The sequence below is a fragment of the Salmo salar genome, chromosome ssa02 (assembly GCF_905237065.1).
Source record: "Salmo salar chromosome ssa02, Ssal_v3.1, whole genome shotgun sequence".
Classification (NCBI taxonomy): domain Eukaryota; kingdom Metazoa; phylum Chordata; class Actinopteri; order Salmoniformes; family Salmonidae; genus Salmo; species Salmo salar.
Window position 1 is genome coordinate 74519982 of NC_059443.1, and position 21776 is coordinate 74541757.

A 21776-nucleotide genomic window follows, 5' to 3' on the forward strand; every position below is an offset into this window, starting at 1 on the left:
TCCCGGAGTCGCCTCTTCACTGTTGACGTTGAGAGTGGTGTTTTGTGGGTACTCTTTAATGAAGCTGCCAGTTGAGGACTTGTGAGGTGTCTGTTTCTCAAACTAGATACTCTAATGTACTTGTCCTCTTGGTCAGTTGTGCACCGGGGGCTTCCACTCCTCTTTCTATTCTGGTTAGAGACAGTTTGAACTGATCTGTGAAGGGAGTAGTATACAGCGTTGTACGAGATCTTCAGTTTCTTGGCATTTTCCCGCACGGAATAGCCTTCATTTCTCAGAACAAGAATAGACTGATGAGTTTCAGAAGAAAGTGCTTTCTTTCTGGCCCTTTTGAGCCTGTAATCGAACCCACAAATGCTGATGCTCCACATACTCAACTAGTCTAAAGAAGGCCAGGTGTATTGCTTCTTTAATCAGGACAACAGTTTTCATATGTGCTAACATAATTGCAAAAGGGTTTTCTAATGATGAATTAGCCTTTTAAAATGATAAACTTGGATTATCTAACACAACGTGCCATTGAACAAAGCAGTGATGGTTGCTGATAATGGGTCTCTGTACGCCTATGTAGATATTCCATAAACAAATCAGCCATTTCCAGCTACAATAGTCATTTACAACATTAACAATGTACAGTTGAAGTCGGAAGTTTAAATACACCTTAGCCAAATACATTTAAACTCAGTTTTTCACAATTCCTGACGTTTAATCCTAGTAAAAATTCCCTGTCTTAGGCCACTTCATTTTAAGAATGTGAAATGCCAGAATAAAGGTAGAGATAATTATTTATTTCAGGTTTTATTTATTTCATCACATTCCCAGTGGGTCAGAAGTTTACATACACTCAATTAGTATTTGGTAGCATTGCCTTTCAGTTGTTTAACTTGGGTTAAACGTTTAAGGTAGCCTTCAACAACCTTCCCACAAGAAGTTGGGTGAATTTTGGCCCATTCCTCCTGACAGAGCTGGTGTAACTGAGTCAGGTTTGTAGGCCTCCTTGCTCGCACACACTTTTTCAGTTCTGCCCACAAATTTTCTATAGGATTGAGGTCAGGGCTTTGTGATGGCCACTCCAATACCTTGAATTTGTTGTACTTCAGCCATTTTGCCACAACTTTAGAAGTATGCTTGTGGTCATTGTCCATTTGGAAGACCCATTTGCGACCAAGCTTTAACTTCCTGACTGATGTCTTGAGATGTTGCTTCAATATATCCACATCATTTCCCTTACTCATGATGCCATCTATTTTGTGAAGTGCACCAGTCCCTCCTACGGCAAAGCACCCCCACAACATGATGCTGCCACCCCCGTACTTCACGGTTGGGATGGTGTTCTTCGGCTTGCAAGCCTCCCCCTTTTTCCTCCAAACATAACAATGGTCATTATGGCCAAAAATTTTGTTTCATCAGACCAGAGGACATTTCTCCAAAAAGTACGATCTTTGTCCCCATGTGCAGTTGCAAACCGTAGTCTGGCTTTTTTTATGGCAGTTTTGGAGCAGTGGCTTCTTCCTTGCTGAGCGGCCTTTTGGGTTATGTTGATATAGGACTTGTTTTACTGTGGATATAGATACTTTTGTACCTGTTTCCTCCAGCATCTTCACAAGGTCCTTTGCTGTTGTTCTGGGATTGACTTGAACTTTTCGCACCAAAGTACATTCATCTCTAGGTGACAGAACGTGTCTCCTTCCTGAGCAGTGTGATGGCTGCGTGGTCCCATGGTGTTTATACTTGCGAACTATTGCTTGTACAGATGAACATGGTACCTTCAGGCGTTTGTAAATTGCTCACAAGGATGAACCAGACTTGTGGAGGTCTACAATGTTTTTCTGAGGTCTTGGCTGATTTCTTTTGATTTTCCCATGATGTCAAGCAGAGGCACTGAGTTTGAAGGTAGGCCTTGAAATACATCCACAGGTACACCTCCAATTGACTCAAATTATGTCAGTTAGCCTATCAGAAGCTTCTAAAGCCATGACATAATTTTATGGAATTTTCAAGTTGTATAAAGGCACAGTCAACTTAGTGTATGTAAACTTCTGACCCACTGGAATTGTGATACAGAGAATTATAAGTGAAATAATCTGTCAGTAAACAATTGTTGGAAAAATGAATGTTAACAAGAAATTTGTGGAGTGGTTGAAAAACAAGTTTTAATGACTCCAACCTAACTGTATGTAAACTTCTGACTTCAACTGTATACACTGTAGTTCTGATCAACTTGATGTTATTTTAATGGACAAAACATTTGCTTCTCTTTCAAAAACAAGGACATTTCTAAGTGACCCCAAACTTTTTTTTACTTTTACCCCTTTTGCTCCACAATTGGTAGTTACAGTATTGTCTCATCGCTGCAACTCCCCTACGGACCAGGGAGAGGCGAAGGTCGAGAGCCATGCGTCTTCCAAAACACGATCTTGCCAAGCTGCACTGCTCACTTAACCCAGAAGCCAGCCACACCAATGTGTCGGAGGAAACACCGTCCGACTGAGCTTGCAGGTGCCCGGACAGCCACAAGGAGTCGCTAGAGCACGATGGGACAAGGACATCTCAGCCGGCCAAACCCTCCCCTAACGGACAACGCTGGACCAATTGAGAGCCACCTCATGGGTCTCCCAGTCACGGACGGCTGTGACACAGCCTGGGATCGAAATCCTGGGCTATAGTGACGCCTCAAGCAGTACCTTAGACTGCTGCGCCACTCGGGAGGCCCCGGGTATGTATACTTTGTCATTTTATAGCAAGCAGTTTCCATTTTTAATTCATATCAAGATACCTTTCAACAACATTTATCTGTTACAATGTCCATATCTGAAGTCATGAATCATGATTACTGTCAACAACATTTATCTGTTATAATGTCCATATCTGTAGTCATGATCACTGTCAAAAACATTTATCTGTTATAATGTCCATATCTGTAGTCATGATCACTGTCAACAACATTTATCTGTTATAATGTCCATATCTGAAGTCCTGATCACTGTCAACAACATTTATCTGTTATAATGTCCATAAGTGAAGTCATGATCACTGACAACAACATTTATCTGTTACAATGTCCATATCTGTAGTCATGATCACTGTCAACAACATTTATCTGTTATAATGTCCATATCTGAAGTCATGATCACTGTCAACAACATTTATCTGTTATAATGTCCATATCTGTAGTCATGATCCCTGACAACATTTATCTGTTATAATGTCCATATCTGAAGTCATGATCACTGACAACAACATTTATCTGTTATAATGTCCATATCTGTAGTCATGATCACTGTCAACAACACCCCATCAGGTCACATGGTTCAGTTAGAACAGGAGTGTGACTGTGTTTCCATGGAGACCCATGTGTTCCTCCAGGAAACAGGAGACTACCCTACCTGGCTCAGGGACACTGAAGAGCCTTCATCATTTGAAACACTAAACCCTGGGTAGAGGGGCTCAGTGAATGTGGTCTGGAATGTGTACAGGTGGGTCAATGTGTCAGAGTAGATCTCATAGAAGGAAAGCGTGCCGACCGGCCAGTCTAGAAACACTCCTACTCTGAGGCGTGGAGGACAGGAGGACAGTTCTCTCTTGGGTTGAGGAGGGTTGATGAGGTGTGGAGCATGTATAGTATTATATTCACTATTGTGGAGGGCAGTGTAATGATCCCCACGGCAGGTCAGACGCCAGGACTTGTTATTGTATCCAAAGTCACTGGCAGAACCATCTTCTTTTCTGCTGATGCCTTTATATGTCACTCCTATGTCAGCCAGCCTGCTCCACTCTACCTCCCAGTAACAGCGCCCAGTCAGACCCTCTCTACACAGCACCTGGGGAACCAAATCAAATCTCTCTGGATGATCGGGATACGGCTGCTCCTCTTTAACCCTCTCCACCCTTCTGTTCCCCTCAGACAGAGAGAGGTTTCTGTGTGCTTTGTTTGGGTCCAGTGTGAGATCACAGGCATCTGCAGACAAGAGGACAAGTTAGAGGAGAGAGAATTGGCTAGAATTTGTCAGAATGTGTGTGTGTGTTTAATAATGCGCTTGTTTGTCAAATGTATTGGTCAATAAACTGATTCCTTATAACTAACACCCTTACATATCTTCATCAGCTGTGGTTTAACCCAGAACTCTTCATTATGGTCCACACTGTGGGAGAGACAGAGGAACAGGCAGAGTGAGTGACACACAGTCCGTGTATGAATACAACAATATAACATTTTCACAGTAACTGTACTAACTTGAGTTTCTCCAGTCCACAGTGTGGATCCTCCAGTCTAGCAGAGAGCAGCTTCACTCCAGAGTCTCCTGGGTGATTGAAGCTCAGGTCCAGTTCTCTCAGGTGGGAGGGGTTTGACCTCAGAGTTGAGGCCAGATATGCACAGCCTTCCTCTGTGACTCTACAGAATGACAGCCTGCAGAGACAGGTCAACATGATTTTACAACAGGACTGCTGCCCTCTAGTGGTGATAGCGGATACACAGTATATACATATTTCCAATAAAACCAATACTGTTTCTAAATACTAACCACAGTTTCTCTAGTTTACAATGTGGATTCTCCAGTTAACCCAGTATTTATACAATATTTACCTTATTGGTTGAGCTGACTTACTGGCTACTGTAATGATGTTGTGCTTTGACACACCATCTTTGTATTGAGCAGGTATGTTTCTAAGTACCAACCTCAGTTTCTCTAGTTGACAGTGTGGATTCTCCAGTCCAGCAGAGAGCAGCTTCACTCCTGAATCCTGCAGGTCATTGTGACTCAGATCCAGCTCTCTCAGGTGAGAGGAGTTTGAGCTGAGAACTGAGGCCAACACTTCACACCCTTTCTCTGTCAGGGAACATCCATTCAGCCTAAAGGGGATAATATATTGCAACATGATGAGTAACAAGTAAACAACTTTGAAAATAACATTAGAAAAAACATTAAAGACAAAACAAACAAATCCATTAAATCAGGCTAATCAATTGAAATGCATTCTTGGCAAAGAAAGCCTCTAAGGGCAGTGAACAACAAACGTTTTAGTCTGCTAGTGTTAATATGCAGTTATACCTGTAGTAGGTATGAATTTTAGGACCAGGCTTCCAAGTAAAAGCAACCAAGAAAAAATATATCTGAATATGCTCTCGGGTGACAATTTGACCTTTACAAACTGTCCAACAATCAATGAGTTCTGGTCATGTGACAAACCCTCCCAAAGTACTGAGTGTGTCTGTAGTTTACAGTGTAGATACTGACCTCAGTGTCTGTAGTTTACAGTGTAGATACTGACCTCAGTGTCTGTAGTTTACAGTGTAGATACTGACCTCAGTGTCTGTAGTTTACAGTGTAGATACTGACCTCAGTGTCTTTCGTTTACAGTGTAGATACTGACCTCAGTGTCTGTGGTTGACAGTGTAGATACTGACCTCAGTGTCTGTAGTTTACAGTGTAGATACTGACCTCAGTGTCTGTAGTTTACAGTGTGGATGTTTCAGAGCAGTAAAGAGTTCCCTCCCACCAACATCCGAAAGCTCACTGTTCCTCAGGTCCAGTTCCAGTTCTCTCAGAGAGGAGTCTGCTGATTGGAGGACGGAGGCCAGTGATCCCCAGTCCTCTTCAGAGAGTCTAAAGCTAGCCAGTCTGTAGAAACAGAGATAATATCACTCATACAGAATATGATGTAGTGTTGGTCAGAGACACATAACAGCATGATTCAGAACCTGTCCTTTCAGATGGTAACACATTTAGTACATCAACTCTTAGTGAGGTACATCTGGTATGTAGTCATGTCTGTAGGTATGTAGTCATGTCTGTAGGTATGTAGTCACGTCTGTAGGTATGTAGTCATGTCTGTAGGTATGTAGTCATGTCTGTAGGTATTTAGTCATGTCTGTAGGTATGTAGTCACGTCTGTAGGTATGTAGTCACGTCTGTAGGTATGTAGTCACGTCTGTAGGTATGTAGCCATATCTGTAGGTATGTAGTCATGTCTGTAGGTATGTGGTCATGTCTGTAGGTATGTAGTCATGTCTGTAGGTATGTGGTCATGTCTGTAGGTATGTAGTCACGTCTGTAGGTATGTAGTCACGTCTGTAGGTATGTAGTCACATCTGTAGGTATGTAGTCACGTCTGTAGGTATGTAGTCACGTCTGTAGGTATGTAGTCACGTCTGTAGGTATGTAGTCACGTCTGTAGGTATGTAGTCACGTCTGTAGGTATGTTGTCACGTCTGTAGGTATGTGGTCATGTCTGTAGGTATGTGGTCATGTCTGTAGGTATGTGGTCATGTCTGTAGGTATGTGGTCATGTCTGTAGGTATGTGGTCATGTCTGTAGGTATGTGGTCATGTCTGTAGGTATGTAGTCATGTCTGTAGGTATGTGTCTGTCTGTAGGTATGTAGTCATGTCTGTAGGTATGTGTCTGTCTGTAGGTATGTAGTCATGTCTGTAGGTATGTGTCTGTCTCTAGGCCTGTGGTCATTAAAAATAATTCTAAATGAATAAATAATGTCTGTTCACAGTTAATTATTACAGATAATTTTACTCCAACAAACTGTCCAAAAATGCATACATCTTTGCCTATTGTCATGTGATCAACCATCGCAAAGTACTAACCGCAGTTTGTGTAGTTTACAGTTTGGATGTTTCAGAGAAGTAAAGAGTTCCCTCCCACCACCATCAGACAGCTTAGTGTCTCTCAGGTCCAGTTCTCTCAGATGTGAGTCCGCTGATTGGAGAGCAGAGGGCAGTAATCCACAGTGCTCTTCGGAGAGTTTATAGCCACCCAGTCTGTAGAAACAGAGACAATATCACTCATACAGAGTGTGATGTAATGCAGGTCAGTGACACATACCAGCATTATAACAAATTTAGCACAGTGAGGTCAAAATCTTCCTCAGATACGTCTGCTGTGTGTGTCTGAAGTTCTGTGAGTGACAGAAACATAATGTTCAAGGCATGATAATTCTACCCCTACCAACTGTTCAACAATTATTAATCTTTTATAGTTTTCATCATGAGATGACCTCCTCAATACTACTGACCTCAGTGTCTCCAGTTTACAGTGTGGATGTTTCAGTGCAGCAAGAACAGCAGTCAGCGCAGCAAAGAGAACAGTCAGTCTGGCCTCGTCATCACCATCAGGATCATCAGTACCATCAGGGTCACGCTCCCCGATGTCGTCCAGGTGCAGCTCTCTTAGATGTGAGTCTGCTGATTGGAGAATGGAGGCCAATGATTCGTAGTCCTCCATAGAGAGTTCAAAGCCAATCAGTCTGTAGATACAGAGACAATATCATTCATTAGGGCTGTGACGATACCAGTATCGTGATGTTTTTTCCATGGCAAAATTAAAACACAAAGCAGACCAAACTCTTTGGTCCTTTAAAAACCTGCTGTATGTGTGGTAGCACGGAAAATAATTAAATGTTACTCTGGATGACAACATAATGATGTTAGTTACCAACATTAGGGCTGTGTTCCTAAAGAAGTTAAATCCACTTCGTGTTTTGTTTCCTTGCTACGATACTAATGAGTATCGCGATACTCATTAGCAACTAATCACATGCAGGCTCCTGTGGTGGGGTGGTACGGACCACCAGAGGCAGACACCATCAGGCAGACACCATCAGGCAGCCCAATGGGACCAGAGCCTGAGATCTCCAACGTGGGCCAGGAGACAGACAGAGACAGACAAAAACATTCTCTCTCACTCTCTCAATTCAATATCAATTCAAGGGTTTTATTGGCATGGAAAACATATGTTAACTTTGCCAAAGCAAGTGAAATAAATAATAAGCAAAAGTGAAATAAACAATAAAATGTTTTACAGTAAACATTATACTCACAAAAGTTTCAAAATTATAAAGACATTTCAAATGTCATAGTATGTCTATATACAGTGTTGTAACGATGTACAAATAGTTAAAATACAAAATGGACAATAAATAAACATAAATATAGGTTGTATTTACAATGGTGTTTGTTCTTCACTGCTTACCCTTTTCTTGTGGCAACAGGTCACACATCTTGCTGCTGTGATTGCACACTGTGGTATTTCACCCAATAGACAATGGAGTTTATCAAAATTGGATTTGTTTTCAAATTATTTGTGGGTCTGTGTAACCTGAGGGAAATATGTGTCTCTAATATGGTCATATGTTCGGCAGGTTAGGAAGTACAGCTCAGTTTCCACCTCATTTTGTGGGCTGTGTGCACATAGCCTGTCTTCTCTTGAGAGCCAGGTCCGCCTTCAGAGGCCTTTCTTAATAGCAAGGCTATGCTCACGGAGTCTGTACATAGTCAAAGATTTCCTTAGTTTTTGGTCAGTCACAGTGATCCGGTATTCTGCCACTGTGTACTCTCTGTTTAGAGCCAAATAGCATTCTAGTTGCTCTTTTTTTTGTAAATTCTTTCCAATGTGTCAAGTAATTATCTTTTTGTTTTCTCATGATTTGGTTGGGTCTAATTGTGTTGCTGTCCTGGAGGTCTGTGGGGTCTGTTTGTGTTTGTGAACAGATCCCCAGGAGTAGCTTGCTTAGGGGGCTCTTCTCCAGGTTTATTTCTCTGTAGGTGATAGCTTTGTTGCGGAAGGTTTGGGAATTGCTTCCTTTTAGATGGTTGTCGAATTTAATGGCTCTTTTCTGGATTTTGATCATTAGGGGGTATCTGCTCTGCATGCATTATTCGGTGTTTTACGTTGTACACGAAGGATATTTTTGCAGAATTCTGCATGCAGATTTTCAATATGGTGTTTGTCCCATTTTGGGAATTCTTGGTTGGTGAGCGGACCCAAGACCTCAAAACCATAAAGGGCAATGGGTTGTATAACGGATTCCGGTATTTTTTGCCAGATCCTAGTTGGTATATTGATTTTTATGTTCCTTTTGATGGCATAGAATGCCCTTCTTGCCTTGTCTCTCAGATCGTTCACAGACTTGTGGAAGTTACCTGTGGCACTGATGTTTAGGCCAAGGTATGGATCGTTCTTTTGTGCTCTAGGGCAATGGTGTCTAAATGGATTCCTGGTCCTGGCAACTGGACCTTTTTTGGAACAACGTTATTTTGATCTTACTGAGATTCACTGTCAAGGCCCAGGTCTGACAGAATCTGTGCAGAAGATCAAGGTGCTAATGTAGGCCCACCAAGGCTGGGGACAGAAGCACCAGATCATCAGCAAACAGTAGACATTTGACTTCAGATTCTAGTAGGGTGAGGGCGGATGCTGCAGACTGCTCTAGTGCCCTCCCCAATTTGTTGAAATATATGTTGAAGAGGGTGGGGCTCAAGCTGCATCCTTGTTTTTCCCCATGGCCCAGAGGAAAGAAATATGTGTGTTTTTTGCCAATTTTAACCGCACACTTGTTGTTTTTGTACATTGATTTATAATTATCTATGTTTTTCCCCCCAACACCACTTTCCATCAATTTATATAGCCGACCCTCATGCCATATTGACAAATCAGCAAAGCATGAGAAGACTTTGGTTTTGTTTTGTTTGTTTTGTCAGTTAGGGTGCGCAGGGTGAATACATGGTCTGTCATTCGGTAATTTGGTAAAAAGCCAATTTGACATTTGCTCAGGAAATGTAGGAGTTTGCTGTTAATGATAATGCAGAGGATTTTCCTGAGGTTGCTGCTGAAGCATATCCCATGGTAGTTATTGGGGTTGAATGTTTCTCTACTTTTTGGGATTGGGATGATCAGTCCTTGGTTCCAAATTTTGGGGAAGACGCTAGAGTTCAGGATGATGTTAAAGAGCTTAAGTATAGCCAATTGGAATTTGTAGTCTGTATATTTTATCATTTCATTTAGGATACCATCAACACCTAGGCCTTTTTGGGTTTGTATTTTGTCCTGTACAGATGTCGGATCTGCTCTATAGGGCCATAAGCGAACAAGAAAAGCTCACCCAGAGGCGGCGCTCACAGTGGCCGGTGACTTTAATGCAGGAAAACTGAAATCCTTTTTAGCTCATTTCTACCAGCATGTCACCTGTGCAACTAGAGGCTACTTCACACACAGGAACAAATACAAATCTCTCCCTTGGACTCCATTTGGCAAATCTGACTCTATCCTCCTGATTCCTGCTTACAAGCAAAAATTCTAACCGAAAGTACCAATACAGAAGTGGTCCGAGGAATGATGTTAAGCTACAGGACTGTTTCGCTAGGACAGACTGGAATATGTTCCGTGATTCATCCGATGGCATTGAGGACGTCGTCCCCACAGTGACCGTGCGTGCATATCCCAACCAGAAGCCATGAATTACAGACAACATCTGCACTGAGCTAAAGACTAGTGCTGCCACTTTCAATGAGCGGGAGACTAATCTGGACGCTTTTAAGAAATCCCGCTACGCCCTCCGACAAACCATCAAACAGGAAACTGTCAATACAGGACCAAGATCGAATCTTACTATACCGGCTCTTATGCTCGTCGAATGTGGCGGTGTTTGCTAACTATAATGGATTACAAAGGGAAACCCAGTCATGAGCTGTCCAGTAACGCTAGCCTACCCGACGAGCTAAATACATTCTATGCGTGTTTCGAGGCTAGCAATACTGAACTATGCATGAGAGAACCAACTGTACCGGACAACTTTGTGATCAGACGGATTGCCAGGACGTGTACTCAAAGCATGTGCTGGCCAGGTGGCAAGTGTCTTCACTAACATTTTCAACCTCTCCCTAACCCAGTCTGTAATACCTACATTTTTCAAGCAGACCACCATAATCGCTGTTCCCAAGAATGCCAAGGTAACCTGTCTAAATGACTATCGCACCGTAGCACTCACATCTGTAGCCATAAAATTCTTTGAAAGGCTGTTCATGGCTCACATCAACACCATCATCCCAGACACCCTGGACCCAGTCCAATTCGCATACCGCCCCAACAGATCCACATTTGATGCAATCTCTATTGCACTCCACACTGTCCTTTCCCACCTGGACAAAACAAACACCTATGTGAGAATGCTGTTCATTGACTACAGCTCAGCGTTCAACCCCGTTATGCCCTCCAAGCTCATCACTATGCTCAGGACCCTGGGATTAAACACCTCCCTCTGCAACTGGATCCTGGACTTCCTGGCAGGCCACCCCCAGGTGGTGAGGGTAGACAACAACACATCCACCATGCTGACTCTCAACACGGGGGCCCCTCTGGGCTGCGTGCTTAGTCCTCTCCTGTACTCCTTGTTCACCCACGACTGCACTTCTCCAACATCATTAAGTTTGCAGACTACATGATGGTTTTTGACCTGATCAGCGACGACGATGAGACAGGGAGGAAGTCAGAGACAAAGTAGCTGATCCTGTGCTACAGGAAATGGAGGGCCGAGCATGCCCCCTTACATTGTGTGTATAAGGTAGTTGTGAATTTGTTAGATTACTTGTTAGATATTACTGCACTATTGGAACTAGAAGCACAAGCATTTCGCTACACTCGTGTTAACATCTGCTAACCATGTGTATGTGACCAATAAAATTTGATTTGATTTGGATCGGGAAGGGACTTCACCTGCCAGGCAGAATCCGTGTTTTACGGGTAAATACATTAGACACCTTACTCATCAGAGTTCTCAGATTATATTAAAACAGTATTAAAAACAGCAACAAAGTTCAGGACAATCCCACACATATATTGCCTATATACAACAACCTGACCTGAAATTCTATACATGATCTTTGCTATATTTTTCCATTTTTAACCAAGCAGTTTCAACCTTGCAGCTAGCGAACATTAGCTAGATCAATGGGTCAGTGCCCCGCAGCATCCTCCCACACATTGCTCTCTCACTGTGTGAGTGTGTATGTGTGTAAATGTCATTCTGTTTTTAAGGCCTATAAGCAGACCTGTCATACAGTCAGCGGCAGTGGGAAGGGTGAAGGTTATCGCCGTGTCTTGTGTTATATAGATGGATTTCAGAATGAACCTGGAAGAATCCATTGAAGGGTTTAGGTGAACTGTCTGGGAGGTAAGAGTATTAGTAGATGAAAGTGCATAATTGGCGTACATTAATGTCGTAAATACACAAGATATTGCATTTCCTTAAACAAAGGTGCAGATGGAGCCAGGAAATTAGAGGTGGCGGCTAGTCTTGCAAATATATTTTGTATGATGAGTAATTTGTATATGTAGGAGGCATATGTAGTGGCCCAGACAATATTACGGCAAATGAGATATGGATAAATGAAGCTATAGTAAAGAGTCAGGAAGCAAGCCTGATGAACCAAACAACTAATCTTTCTGATGATATCAACAGATTTCATCACTTTGCTGCAGACAAATTTAATATGATCTTTCCAAGATAACTTTTCATCAATTAAAACTCTGAAAAATGTAGTGAAATATTATATTACAATATTATGGATGAACGTTTATGTTTGACACATTAATTATGCATGGTTACAGGGTTGAAACAGAAACAATTAAAACGGTTAAAGTTAGGTATTAATTCCTAGTGGTAAAGATTAGGGCTATGGTTTGGGGAAGGCTTAAAACAAAATGGATGTGTCTTGTTCCGTTTCATTCCCACCAATTTAGATTTTGGCTCTTTTTTTTAAACAATATTTCTTATTCTTAATAGTGAATACAATAAAGTTGGATTTTCTAACATTTAAAGATTATTTGTTTATCTGGAAACATTCAGAAAATTTGGCCATGCCTGAGTTGGCTTCATTAATTAGTGAATCAGAATTCTTGTGTAAAAAAAATGATCTGAATACCTACTTCCGTCTAATTTGCATACTAGTAACATGATTGATTATGACATTTCAATATTGATTGTTTGACTGTTGTAACACTTACCTGATCCTCCTTGATATTTCATTCTGAGTGAAAAATGAAACATCACGCTTGGTGTAAATCTTTTTAGTAATGCATTCACCATTACATGTATATGAAATTAGATTGTGAAATTGATTTTCAATTATTGCTATTGACAATTTTTTACTATTTCAAAGTCTCGAGTACCATATACCTTTTTATGAAATTGAGCACATTGGGGCCTCCCGAGTGATGCAGCAGTCTAAAGCACTGCATCGCAGTGATAGAGGCGTTACTACAGACCTGGGTTCATTCCTGGGCTGTGCCACAAAAGGCCGTGGCCGGGAGTCCCATAGGATGGCGCACAATTGGCCCAGCGTCATCCGGGTTAGGAGAGGGTTTGGCCGGGGGGGCTTTACGTGGCTCATCGTGCTCTAGCGACTCCTTGTGGTGGGCCTGGTGCCTGCAGGTTGTCGCCAGCTGAACGGTGTTTCCTCCGACACATTGGTGCGGCTGGCTTCCGGGTTAAACTGGCAGGTGTTAAGGAGCGGGATTAGGCGGATCATGTTTCGGAGGACGAATGACTCCAACTTCGCCTCTCCCGAGCCAGTTGGGGAGTTGCAGCAATGAGACAAAATCGAAATTGGGGGGGTTAAAAAATATAAAAATCACATTGATTGGGGGAAAAAAGTATTTGATCCCCTGCTGATTTTGTACGTTTGCCCACTGATAAAGAAAGGATCAGTCTATAATTTTAATGGTAGGTTTATTTGAACAGTGAGAGACAGAATAACAACAAAAATATCCAGAAAAACACGTCTAAAATGTTATAAATTGATTTTCATTTTAATGAGGGAAATAAGTATTTGACCCCCTCTCAATCAGAAAGATTTCTGGCTCCCAGTTGTCTTTTATACAGGTAACGAACTGAGATTAGGGGCACACTGTTAAAGGGAGTGCTCCTAACCGCAGCTTGTTAACTGTAAAAAAGACATCTGTCCACAGAAGCAATCAATCAATCAGATTCCAAACTCTCCACCATGGCCAAGACCAAAGAGCTCTTCAAGGATGTCAGGGAAAAGATTGTAGACCTACACAAGGCTGGAATGGGCTACAAGACCATCGCCAAGGAGCTTGGTGAGAAGGTGACAACATTTGGTGCGATTATTCGCAAATGGAAGAAACACAAAAGAACTGTCAATATCCCTCGACCTGGGGCTCCATGCAAGATCTCACCTCGTGGGGTTGCAATGATCATGAGAACGGTGAGGAATCAGCCCAGAACTACACGGGAGGATCTTGTCAATGATCTCAAGGCAGCTGGGACCATAGTCACCAAGAAAACAATTGGTAACACTACGCCGTGAAGGACTGAAATCCTGCAGCGCCCGCAAGGTCCCCCTGCTCAAGAATACATATACATGCCCGTCTGAAGTTTGCTAATGAACATCTGAATGATTCAGAGGACAACTGGTGAAAGTGTTGTGGTCAGATGAGACCAAAATGGAGCTCTTTGGCATCAACTCAACTCGCCATGTTTGGAGGAGGAGGCGTGCTGCCTATGACCCCAAGAACACCATCCCCACCATCAAACATGGAGGTGGAAACATGCCTTGGGGGTGTTTTTCTACTAAGGGGACAGGACAACTTCACCGCATCAAAGGGATGATGGACAGGCCATGTACCGTCAAATCTTTGGTGAGAACCTCATTCCCTCAGCCAGGGCATTGAAAATGGGTCGTGGATGGGTATTCCAGCATGACAATGACCCAAAACACATGGCCAAGGCAACAAAGGAGTGGCTCAAGAAGAAGCACATTAAGGTCCTGGAGTGGCCTAGCCAGTCTCCAGACCTTAATCCCATAGAAAATCTGTGGAGGGAGCTGAAGGTTCGAGTTGCCAAACGTCAGCCTCGAAACCTTAATGACTTGGAGAAGATCTGCAAAGAGGAGTGGGACAAAATCCCTCCTGAGATGTGTGCAAACCTGGTGGCCAACTACAAGAAACGTCTGACCTCTGTGATTGCCGACAAGGGTTTTTGCCACCAAGTACTAAGTCATGTTTTGCAGAGGGGTCAAATACTTATTTCCCTCATTAAAATGCAAATCATTTTATAACATTTTTGAAATGCGTTTTTCAGGATTTTTTTGTTGTTATTCTGTCTCTCACTGTTCAAATAAACCTACCATTAAAATTATAGACTGATCATTTCTTTGTAAGTGGGCAAACGTACAAAATCAGCAGGGGATCAAATACTTTCCCCCCCACTGTAGATATTAAGTAAACTTTGAATGACCATAATTGAAACTGTACAGCCTACGGACTTTGTTTGATGTCAGTCTTCATTGGAGACTACCTGTGCTGGAGGACGTCTGGCAGATGCTGCTGGCAGGCTTTAATAATACATTAATGTCAAATCAATTGCACTAAGTTGTTGTTCTTTTGGATTGCAGTCACAGTTGACCAAATATGGTGTAAAAAAAGGTGTAACTAGTACTAAAGTAGTTTTCTGACCGGATACTTTTTCACTCTTAATTGAGTCATTTCATAAGCGGGTTACTATTACTTTTACTTGAGTCGTTTCTTATGCGGGATACAATTACTTTTACTGTACTTGTTTCTTAGGCAGGCTTCTACTACTTTTACTTTATTCGTTTCTTAAGCGGGCTACTATTACTTTTACTTGAGTCATTTAAGCAGGCTACTATTACTTTCACTTGAGTCATTTCCTAAGCAGGCTACTATTACTTTTAATCTAGTCGTTTCTTAAGCGGGCTACTATTACTTTTACTTGAGTAGTTTCTTAAGCGGGCTACTATTACTTTTACTCTAGTCATTTCTTAAGCTGGGTACTATTACTTATGTATTATAGGTAGTTCATCTGTAGGGGACTTCTGAGAATGGTACAGACTTTGTGGTGCAGCAGAAAGATCAGAGTTCCCCAACTGCAGAGGTTGTGCATTCAAATCCCAGGTGAGGTCATATTGAAAAGTCAGCACTAAGTGATCATGTTAAATATCATCATATTGTCATTGATTAAAGAATTTTACATTATTTTAGCTGAACATTTTCACATAAGAAAACAAGTGAAATCATTTCAAAATGTGTTTTTGGTACATTTTACATGAGATCATGTTTTCACGTGCTTACTTACGGTCGAAATTTATCATTACCCCAAAAATGTCAACTTTGAATGGAATGGAATGGTCTACCATTTCAAAAGCTTTGGCCAAGTCAATAAAAATAGCAGCACAACATTGCTTAGAATCAAGGGCAATGGTGACATCATTGAGGACCTTTAAGGTTGCAGTGACACATCCATAAACTGAGCAGAAACCAGATTGCATACCAGAGAGAATAGTATATACATCAAGAAAGCTGATTATTGACAAGTTTTTCCAACACTTTTGATAAACAGGGCAAAATGACCAAGATGGTTTTTTGGGGTAAAGTTTAAGGAGCTCCTCTAGCACCTCAGACTCAGTGACTGCCTACAGGGAGAAACTTTGTAGCGGGGCAGGGGGAAAAGAGGGAGAAGCATCGGGGATAGTTGCATTAGAAGGGGCGGGAGATGAGGAAATGTTGGACAGGCAAGGAGGCATGGCTGAGTCAAATAAGAATCCTGACTTAATGAAGTGGTGATTAAAGAGCTCAGCCATGAGCTTCTTGTCAGTAACAACCACATCATCAACTTTAAGGGACATGGGCAGCAGTGAGGAGGATTGTTTATTCTTTAGGTCTTTAATCGTTTTTCAGAACTTCTTGGGGTTAGACTCACAGAGAGAGAACTGCTCCTTAAAGTAACTAACTTTGGCCTTCCGGATAGCCTGAGTGCACTTATTTCTCATTTGCCTGAACGAGAGCCAATCAGCCTGAGTATGCGTGTGCAGAGCCTTTCGCCAAATGCAATTCTTGAGGTGGAGTAACTCTGTAAGATCACGGTCGAACCAGTGGCTGAACCTGTTTTTAATTGTCATTTGTTAACTTCTTAAGGTATAGGGGGCAGTATTTTCACGGCCGGATGAAAAACGTACCCAAATTAAACAGGTTACTACTTTGGCCCAGAAACTAGAATATGCATATTATTACTATATTTGGATATAAAACATTCTGAAGTTTCTAAAACTGTTTGAATGGCGTCTGTGAGTATAACAGAACTCATATGGCAGGCAAAAACCTGAGAAAAATTCAACCAGGAAGTGGGAGATCTGAGAATTGTAGTTCTTCTTTCTTATCCCAATCGAAACGACAGTGTCTGTGGGGTCACGTTGCACTTCCTAAGGCTTCTATTGGCTGTCAAAAGCCTTCAGAAAGTTGTTTCATCCATCTCCTGTAACCGGGCAGAGTATAGGAGCTCAGTCAATCAGTGGACTGCCTGGGGACAAAGGGATTGGATATGCGCGATCCTGCGAGCACGCCTTTCCTTATTTTTCTTCTGGAATTAATATGCTATTGTCCGGTTGGAATATTATAGCATTTTAACGTAAAAAATACCATAAATATTGATTTTAAACAACGTTTGACATGCTTCTAAGAAAGGTAATGGAAAATGTTGACTTTTCGTCTCTGGTACCGCGCTCGCGCGTAATGCCTTTGGATAGTGCTCTGTACGCACAAACAAAACGGAGGTATTTGGACATAAATATGGATTATTTCGAACAAAAACAACATTTCTTGTGGAAGTAGCAGTCCTGGGAGTGCATTCTGACGAAGATCATCAAAGGTAAGAGAATATTTATAATACTAATTCTGAGTTTAGGTGACCCCAGAACTTGGCGGGTGTCTGTATAGCTTGCTTTGATGGCGAGCTATGTACTCAGAATATTGAAAAATGTGCTTTTGCTGGAAAGCTATTTTAAAATCTGACACAGCGGTTGCATAAAGGAGTACTGTATCTATAATTCTTAAAATAAGTGTTATGTATTTTGTCAACGTTTATGATGAGTATATTTGTAAATTGATGTGCACATTCATCGGAAGTTTTGGTGGGAATACATTTTCTGAACATCACACGCCAATGTAAAATGCTGTTTTTGGATATAAATATGAACTTTATCGAACAAAACATACATGTATTGTGTAACATGATGTCCTAGGAGTGTCATCTGATAAAGATCGTCAAAGGTTAGTGCTTCATTTAGCTGTGTTTTGGGTTTTTGTGACATATATCCTTGCTTGGAAAATGGCTGTGTGGTTATTTTTGTCTATGTACTCTCCTAACATAATCTAATGTTTTGCTTTCACTGTAAAGCCTTTTTGAAATCGGACAATGTGGTTACATTAAGGAGAAGTGTATCTTTAAAATGGTGTAAAATAGTCGTATGTTTGAGAAATTTGAATTATGAGATTTTGTTGTTTTGAATTTGCCGCCCTGATATTTCACTGGCTGTGTCCCGCAGCTAGCGTCCCACGTAGCCCATAGAAGTTAACAATAACACTGAAAATATCAAAAAAGAAGGTCCAAGCATCTTTGACAGAGTGGATCAAGCTGATTCTATACCATTTTACAGAGGCCAGGCAATGAAGGAAGGCCTGCTCATTAAAGTTTTTTAGCAAGTGTCTATGACATATCAGGACAGGTCGTTTCACTGAGCAGACATTACGAACACAGGCTGTAAAACAATTATCACTAATGTCATTTCAGAAAACACCAGACTTAAACCTATCAAGATTATTTGTCATGATAACATCAAGAAGAGTAGCTTTTCTGGGTGTTTGGAGTAATACTTTGTGGGATTGGTAATAATTTGAGAAAGATTTAGGGAGTCCCATTGCTTTAAGACTTGGTCAGGTGGTTTAAGCATGTCCTAGTTTAGGTCACCTAGCAGGACCAATTCAAAGGGGCCAGGAGAGAGCTTAAGGCAGGTAGGGTACAGGCTGGTACTGATGGAGGACAATAGCACCCAGCAACAGTCAACAAAGAGCTATTTGAAAGTTCAATACTTAAAACCAGCAAATCAAATTATTTGGGGACAGACTTGGTGGAGACAACCAAGCACTGAAGGTGATCCTTGGTAAAGATTGCCACTCCCCCACCTTTGGAAGATCTGTCTTGCCGAAAAAGGTTATAACCAGAAAGGTTAACATCAGTATTCAAAACACTCTTCCTTGACCACGTCTCAGTAATGACCAACACATCTGAATTGGAGCTCTGAACCCACACTCAATTGATCCAATTGATCCATACGATTCCGTAAGGGTGAGGACCATGTTAGGATGTTTGTAAGATGTTCTCAAGACATTTGCTTTACCAGTCGTCAGGATGTCACGTGATGGTCCCAGATGGTTCCAAACCAGTAGAAGTATACTAATGAAATGGTATGGGGTTTTTAAAGGAAGTGGTACGCTGTTCAGAATTTTTTTTATATAACCCCACCTGGAACTCACAACCTCTGGATTGAGGTGTTTGAATCTTTCTGCTTTCTGCTGCACAACAAAGTCCGCAGCAATCCCCTACACATGAATTACCTATAATACATTTATGCACATTGCAATAGTACCATCTGCACTGCTATTTTAGTTATCCGTTAATCTGATTATTCTCTCATCATTGATTTCATTGACTTATTTCACAAAATGTTTAGGGTTTTCTGTATAGTTTGTTTAATGTTGGTGGGATTTTAATGTTACTCGTGAATCACTATGATAAATATAATGCATTCGGAAAGTATTCAGACCCCTTATATTTTTCCAAATTTTCGTACGTTACAGCCTTATTCTAAAATTAATTAAATTAATTGTTTTCCTCGTCAATCTGCAAACAATACCCCATAATGACAAAGCAAAAACAGGTTTTTAGAAATGTTTGCAAATGTATTAAAAATAAAAAACAGAAATACCTTATTTACATAAGTATTCAGACCCTTTGCTATGAGACTCAAAATTGTGCTCAGGTGAATCCTGTTTCCATTAATCATCCTTGAGATGTTTCTACAATTTGATTGGAGTCACACAACCTGGCACACATCTGTCTATATTAGGTCCCACAGTTGACAGTAAATGTCAGAGCAAAAACCAAGCCATGAGGTCGAAGGAATTGTCCGTATAGCTCTGAGTGTCATACATGTCGTAAGGAGAGGACCAAAACGCAGCAGGGACATGTATACTCATCTTCTTTATTGACGGGAAAAGAAGGAAAAAACCAAACAAACACGTATACAAAAATAACAAAACGATGAACGACAAAGGCAACACAGCAATCCAAGAACAATCTCCCACAAACACTTAACCTGTTAGGGCTAGGGGGCAGTATTTACACGGCCGGATAAAAAACGTACCCGATTTAATCTGGTTATTACTACTGCCCAGAAACTAGAATATGCATATAATTATTGGCTTTGGATAGAAAACACCCTAAAGTTTCTAAAACTGTTTGAATGGTGTCTGTGAGTATAACAGAACTCATATGGCAGGCAAAAACCTGAGAAGATTCCTTACAGGAAGTGGCCTGTCTGACAAGTTCTTGTTCTTCTTGACTCTCTTTATTGAAAACTGAGGATCTTTGCTGTAACGTGACACTTCCTACGGCTCCCATAGGCTCTCAGAACCCGGGAAAAAGCTGAATGATGTAATTCCAGCCCCTGGCTGAAAAACATTAGCGCCTTTGGTAAGTGGTCTATCAGAGGACAATGAGACTGAGGCGCGTGCACGAGGCGACCCCATGTTTTTATTTTCTCTCTCTTTGTACTAAAACACAGATTCCCGGTCTGAATATTATCGCTTTTTTACGAGAAAAATGGCATAAAAATTGATTTTAAACAGCGGTTGACATGCTTCGAAGTACGGTAATGGAATATTTAGAATTTTTTTGTCACGAAACGCGTCGGGCGCATCACCCTTCTTTACCCTTTCGGATAGTGTCTTGAACGCACGAACAAAACGCTGCTATTTGGATATAACTATGGATTATTTTGAACCAAACCAACATTTGTTATTGAAGTAGAAGTCCTGGGAGTGCATTCTGACGAAGAACAGCAAAGGTAATAACATTTTTCTTATACTAAATCTGACTTTGGTGAGGGCTAAACTTGGTGGGTGTCTAAATAGCTAGCCCTGTGATGCCGGGCTATCTACTTAGAATATTGCAAAATGTGCTTTCACCGAAAAGATATTTTAAAATCGGACATGCGAGTGCATAGAGGAGTTCTGTATCTATAATTCTTAAAATAATTGTTATGTTTTTTGTGAACGTTTATCGTGAGTCATTTTGTAAATTCACCGGAAGTTTGCGGGGGGTATGCTAGTTCTGAACGTCACATGCTAATGTAAAAAGCTGTTTTTTGATATAAATATGAACTTGATTGAACAAAACATGCATGTATTGTATAACATAATGTCCTAAGATTGTCATCTGATGAAGATCATCAAAGGTTAGTGCTGCATTTAGCTGTGGTTTGGGTTTATGTTACATTATATGCTAGCTTGAAAAATGGGTGTCTGATTATTTCTGGCTGGGTACTCTGCTGACATAATCTAATGTTTTGCTTTCGTTGTAAAGCCTTTTTGAAATCGGACAGTGTGGTTAGATTAACGAGAGTCCTGTCTTTAAAATGGTGTAAAATAGTCATATGTTTGAGAAATTGAAGTAATAGCATTTCTAAGGTATTTCAATAACGCGCCACGGGATTCCACTGGCTGTTACGTAGGTGGGACGAAATCGTCCCACTGGCCCTAGAGAAGTTAACCAAACACATACCCATATATAGGACTCTCAATCAGAGGCAACTAGAAAACACCTGCCTCCAATTGAGAGTCCAACCCCAATAAACTAGACATAGAAATACAAAAGACTAGAGACCACATAGAAATACAAACATAGAACATAACCCCAAAAACCCGGAACTAACTACACCAACACCCTACTAAATAAATCACCACCCCGAACCACATAAACAAAATACCCTCTGCCACGTCCTGACCAAACTACAATAACAAATAACCCTTATACTGGTCAGGACGTGACAGACCCCGGATGCACCTCATAAATAACCAAAAAACAACAACAACAACAAAATTCCCCCTAAACTAA

The 21776-nt window shown here is 41.2% G+C and overlaps 1 protein-coding gene across 3 annotated transcripts in view; it reads right to left on the minus strand.

Annotated features, from left to right (window-relative positions):
- Positions 1 to 2502: 2502 nt before the first annotated feature.
- Positions 2503 to 21776, minus strand: part of LOC106593320 (NACHT, LRR and PYD domains-containing protein 12) — a 36027-nt gene continuing 16753 nt past the window's right edge. For 2 of the 3 annotated variants that reach the window (XM_045709908.1, XM_045709909.1), the window contains 7 exons: positions 7026 to 7256; positions 6598 to 6771; positions 5442 to 5621; positions 4679 to 4852; positions 4235 to 4408; positions 4093 to 4142; positions 2503 to 3958 (listed from right to left, as the gene is read on the minus strand). In XM_045709908.1, the coding sequence (XP_045565864.1) occupies positions 3378 to 3958; positions 4093 to 4142; positions 4235 to 4408; positions 4679 to 4852; positions 5442 to 5621; positions 6598 to 6771; positions 7026 to 7256 (1564 nt within the window). In that variant the 3' untranslated portion in view covers positions 2503 to 3377. The remainder of the gene's footprint in view (positions 3959 to 4092; positions 4143 to 4234; positions 4409 to 4678; positions 4853 to 5441; positions 5622 to 6597; positions 6772 to 7025; positions 7257 to 21776) is intronic. The other variant, XM_014184658.2, reaches the window with a different exon arrangement.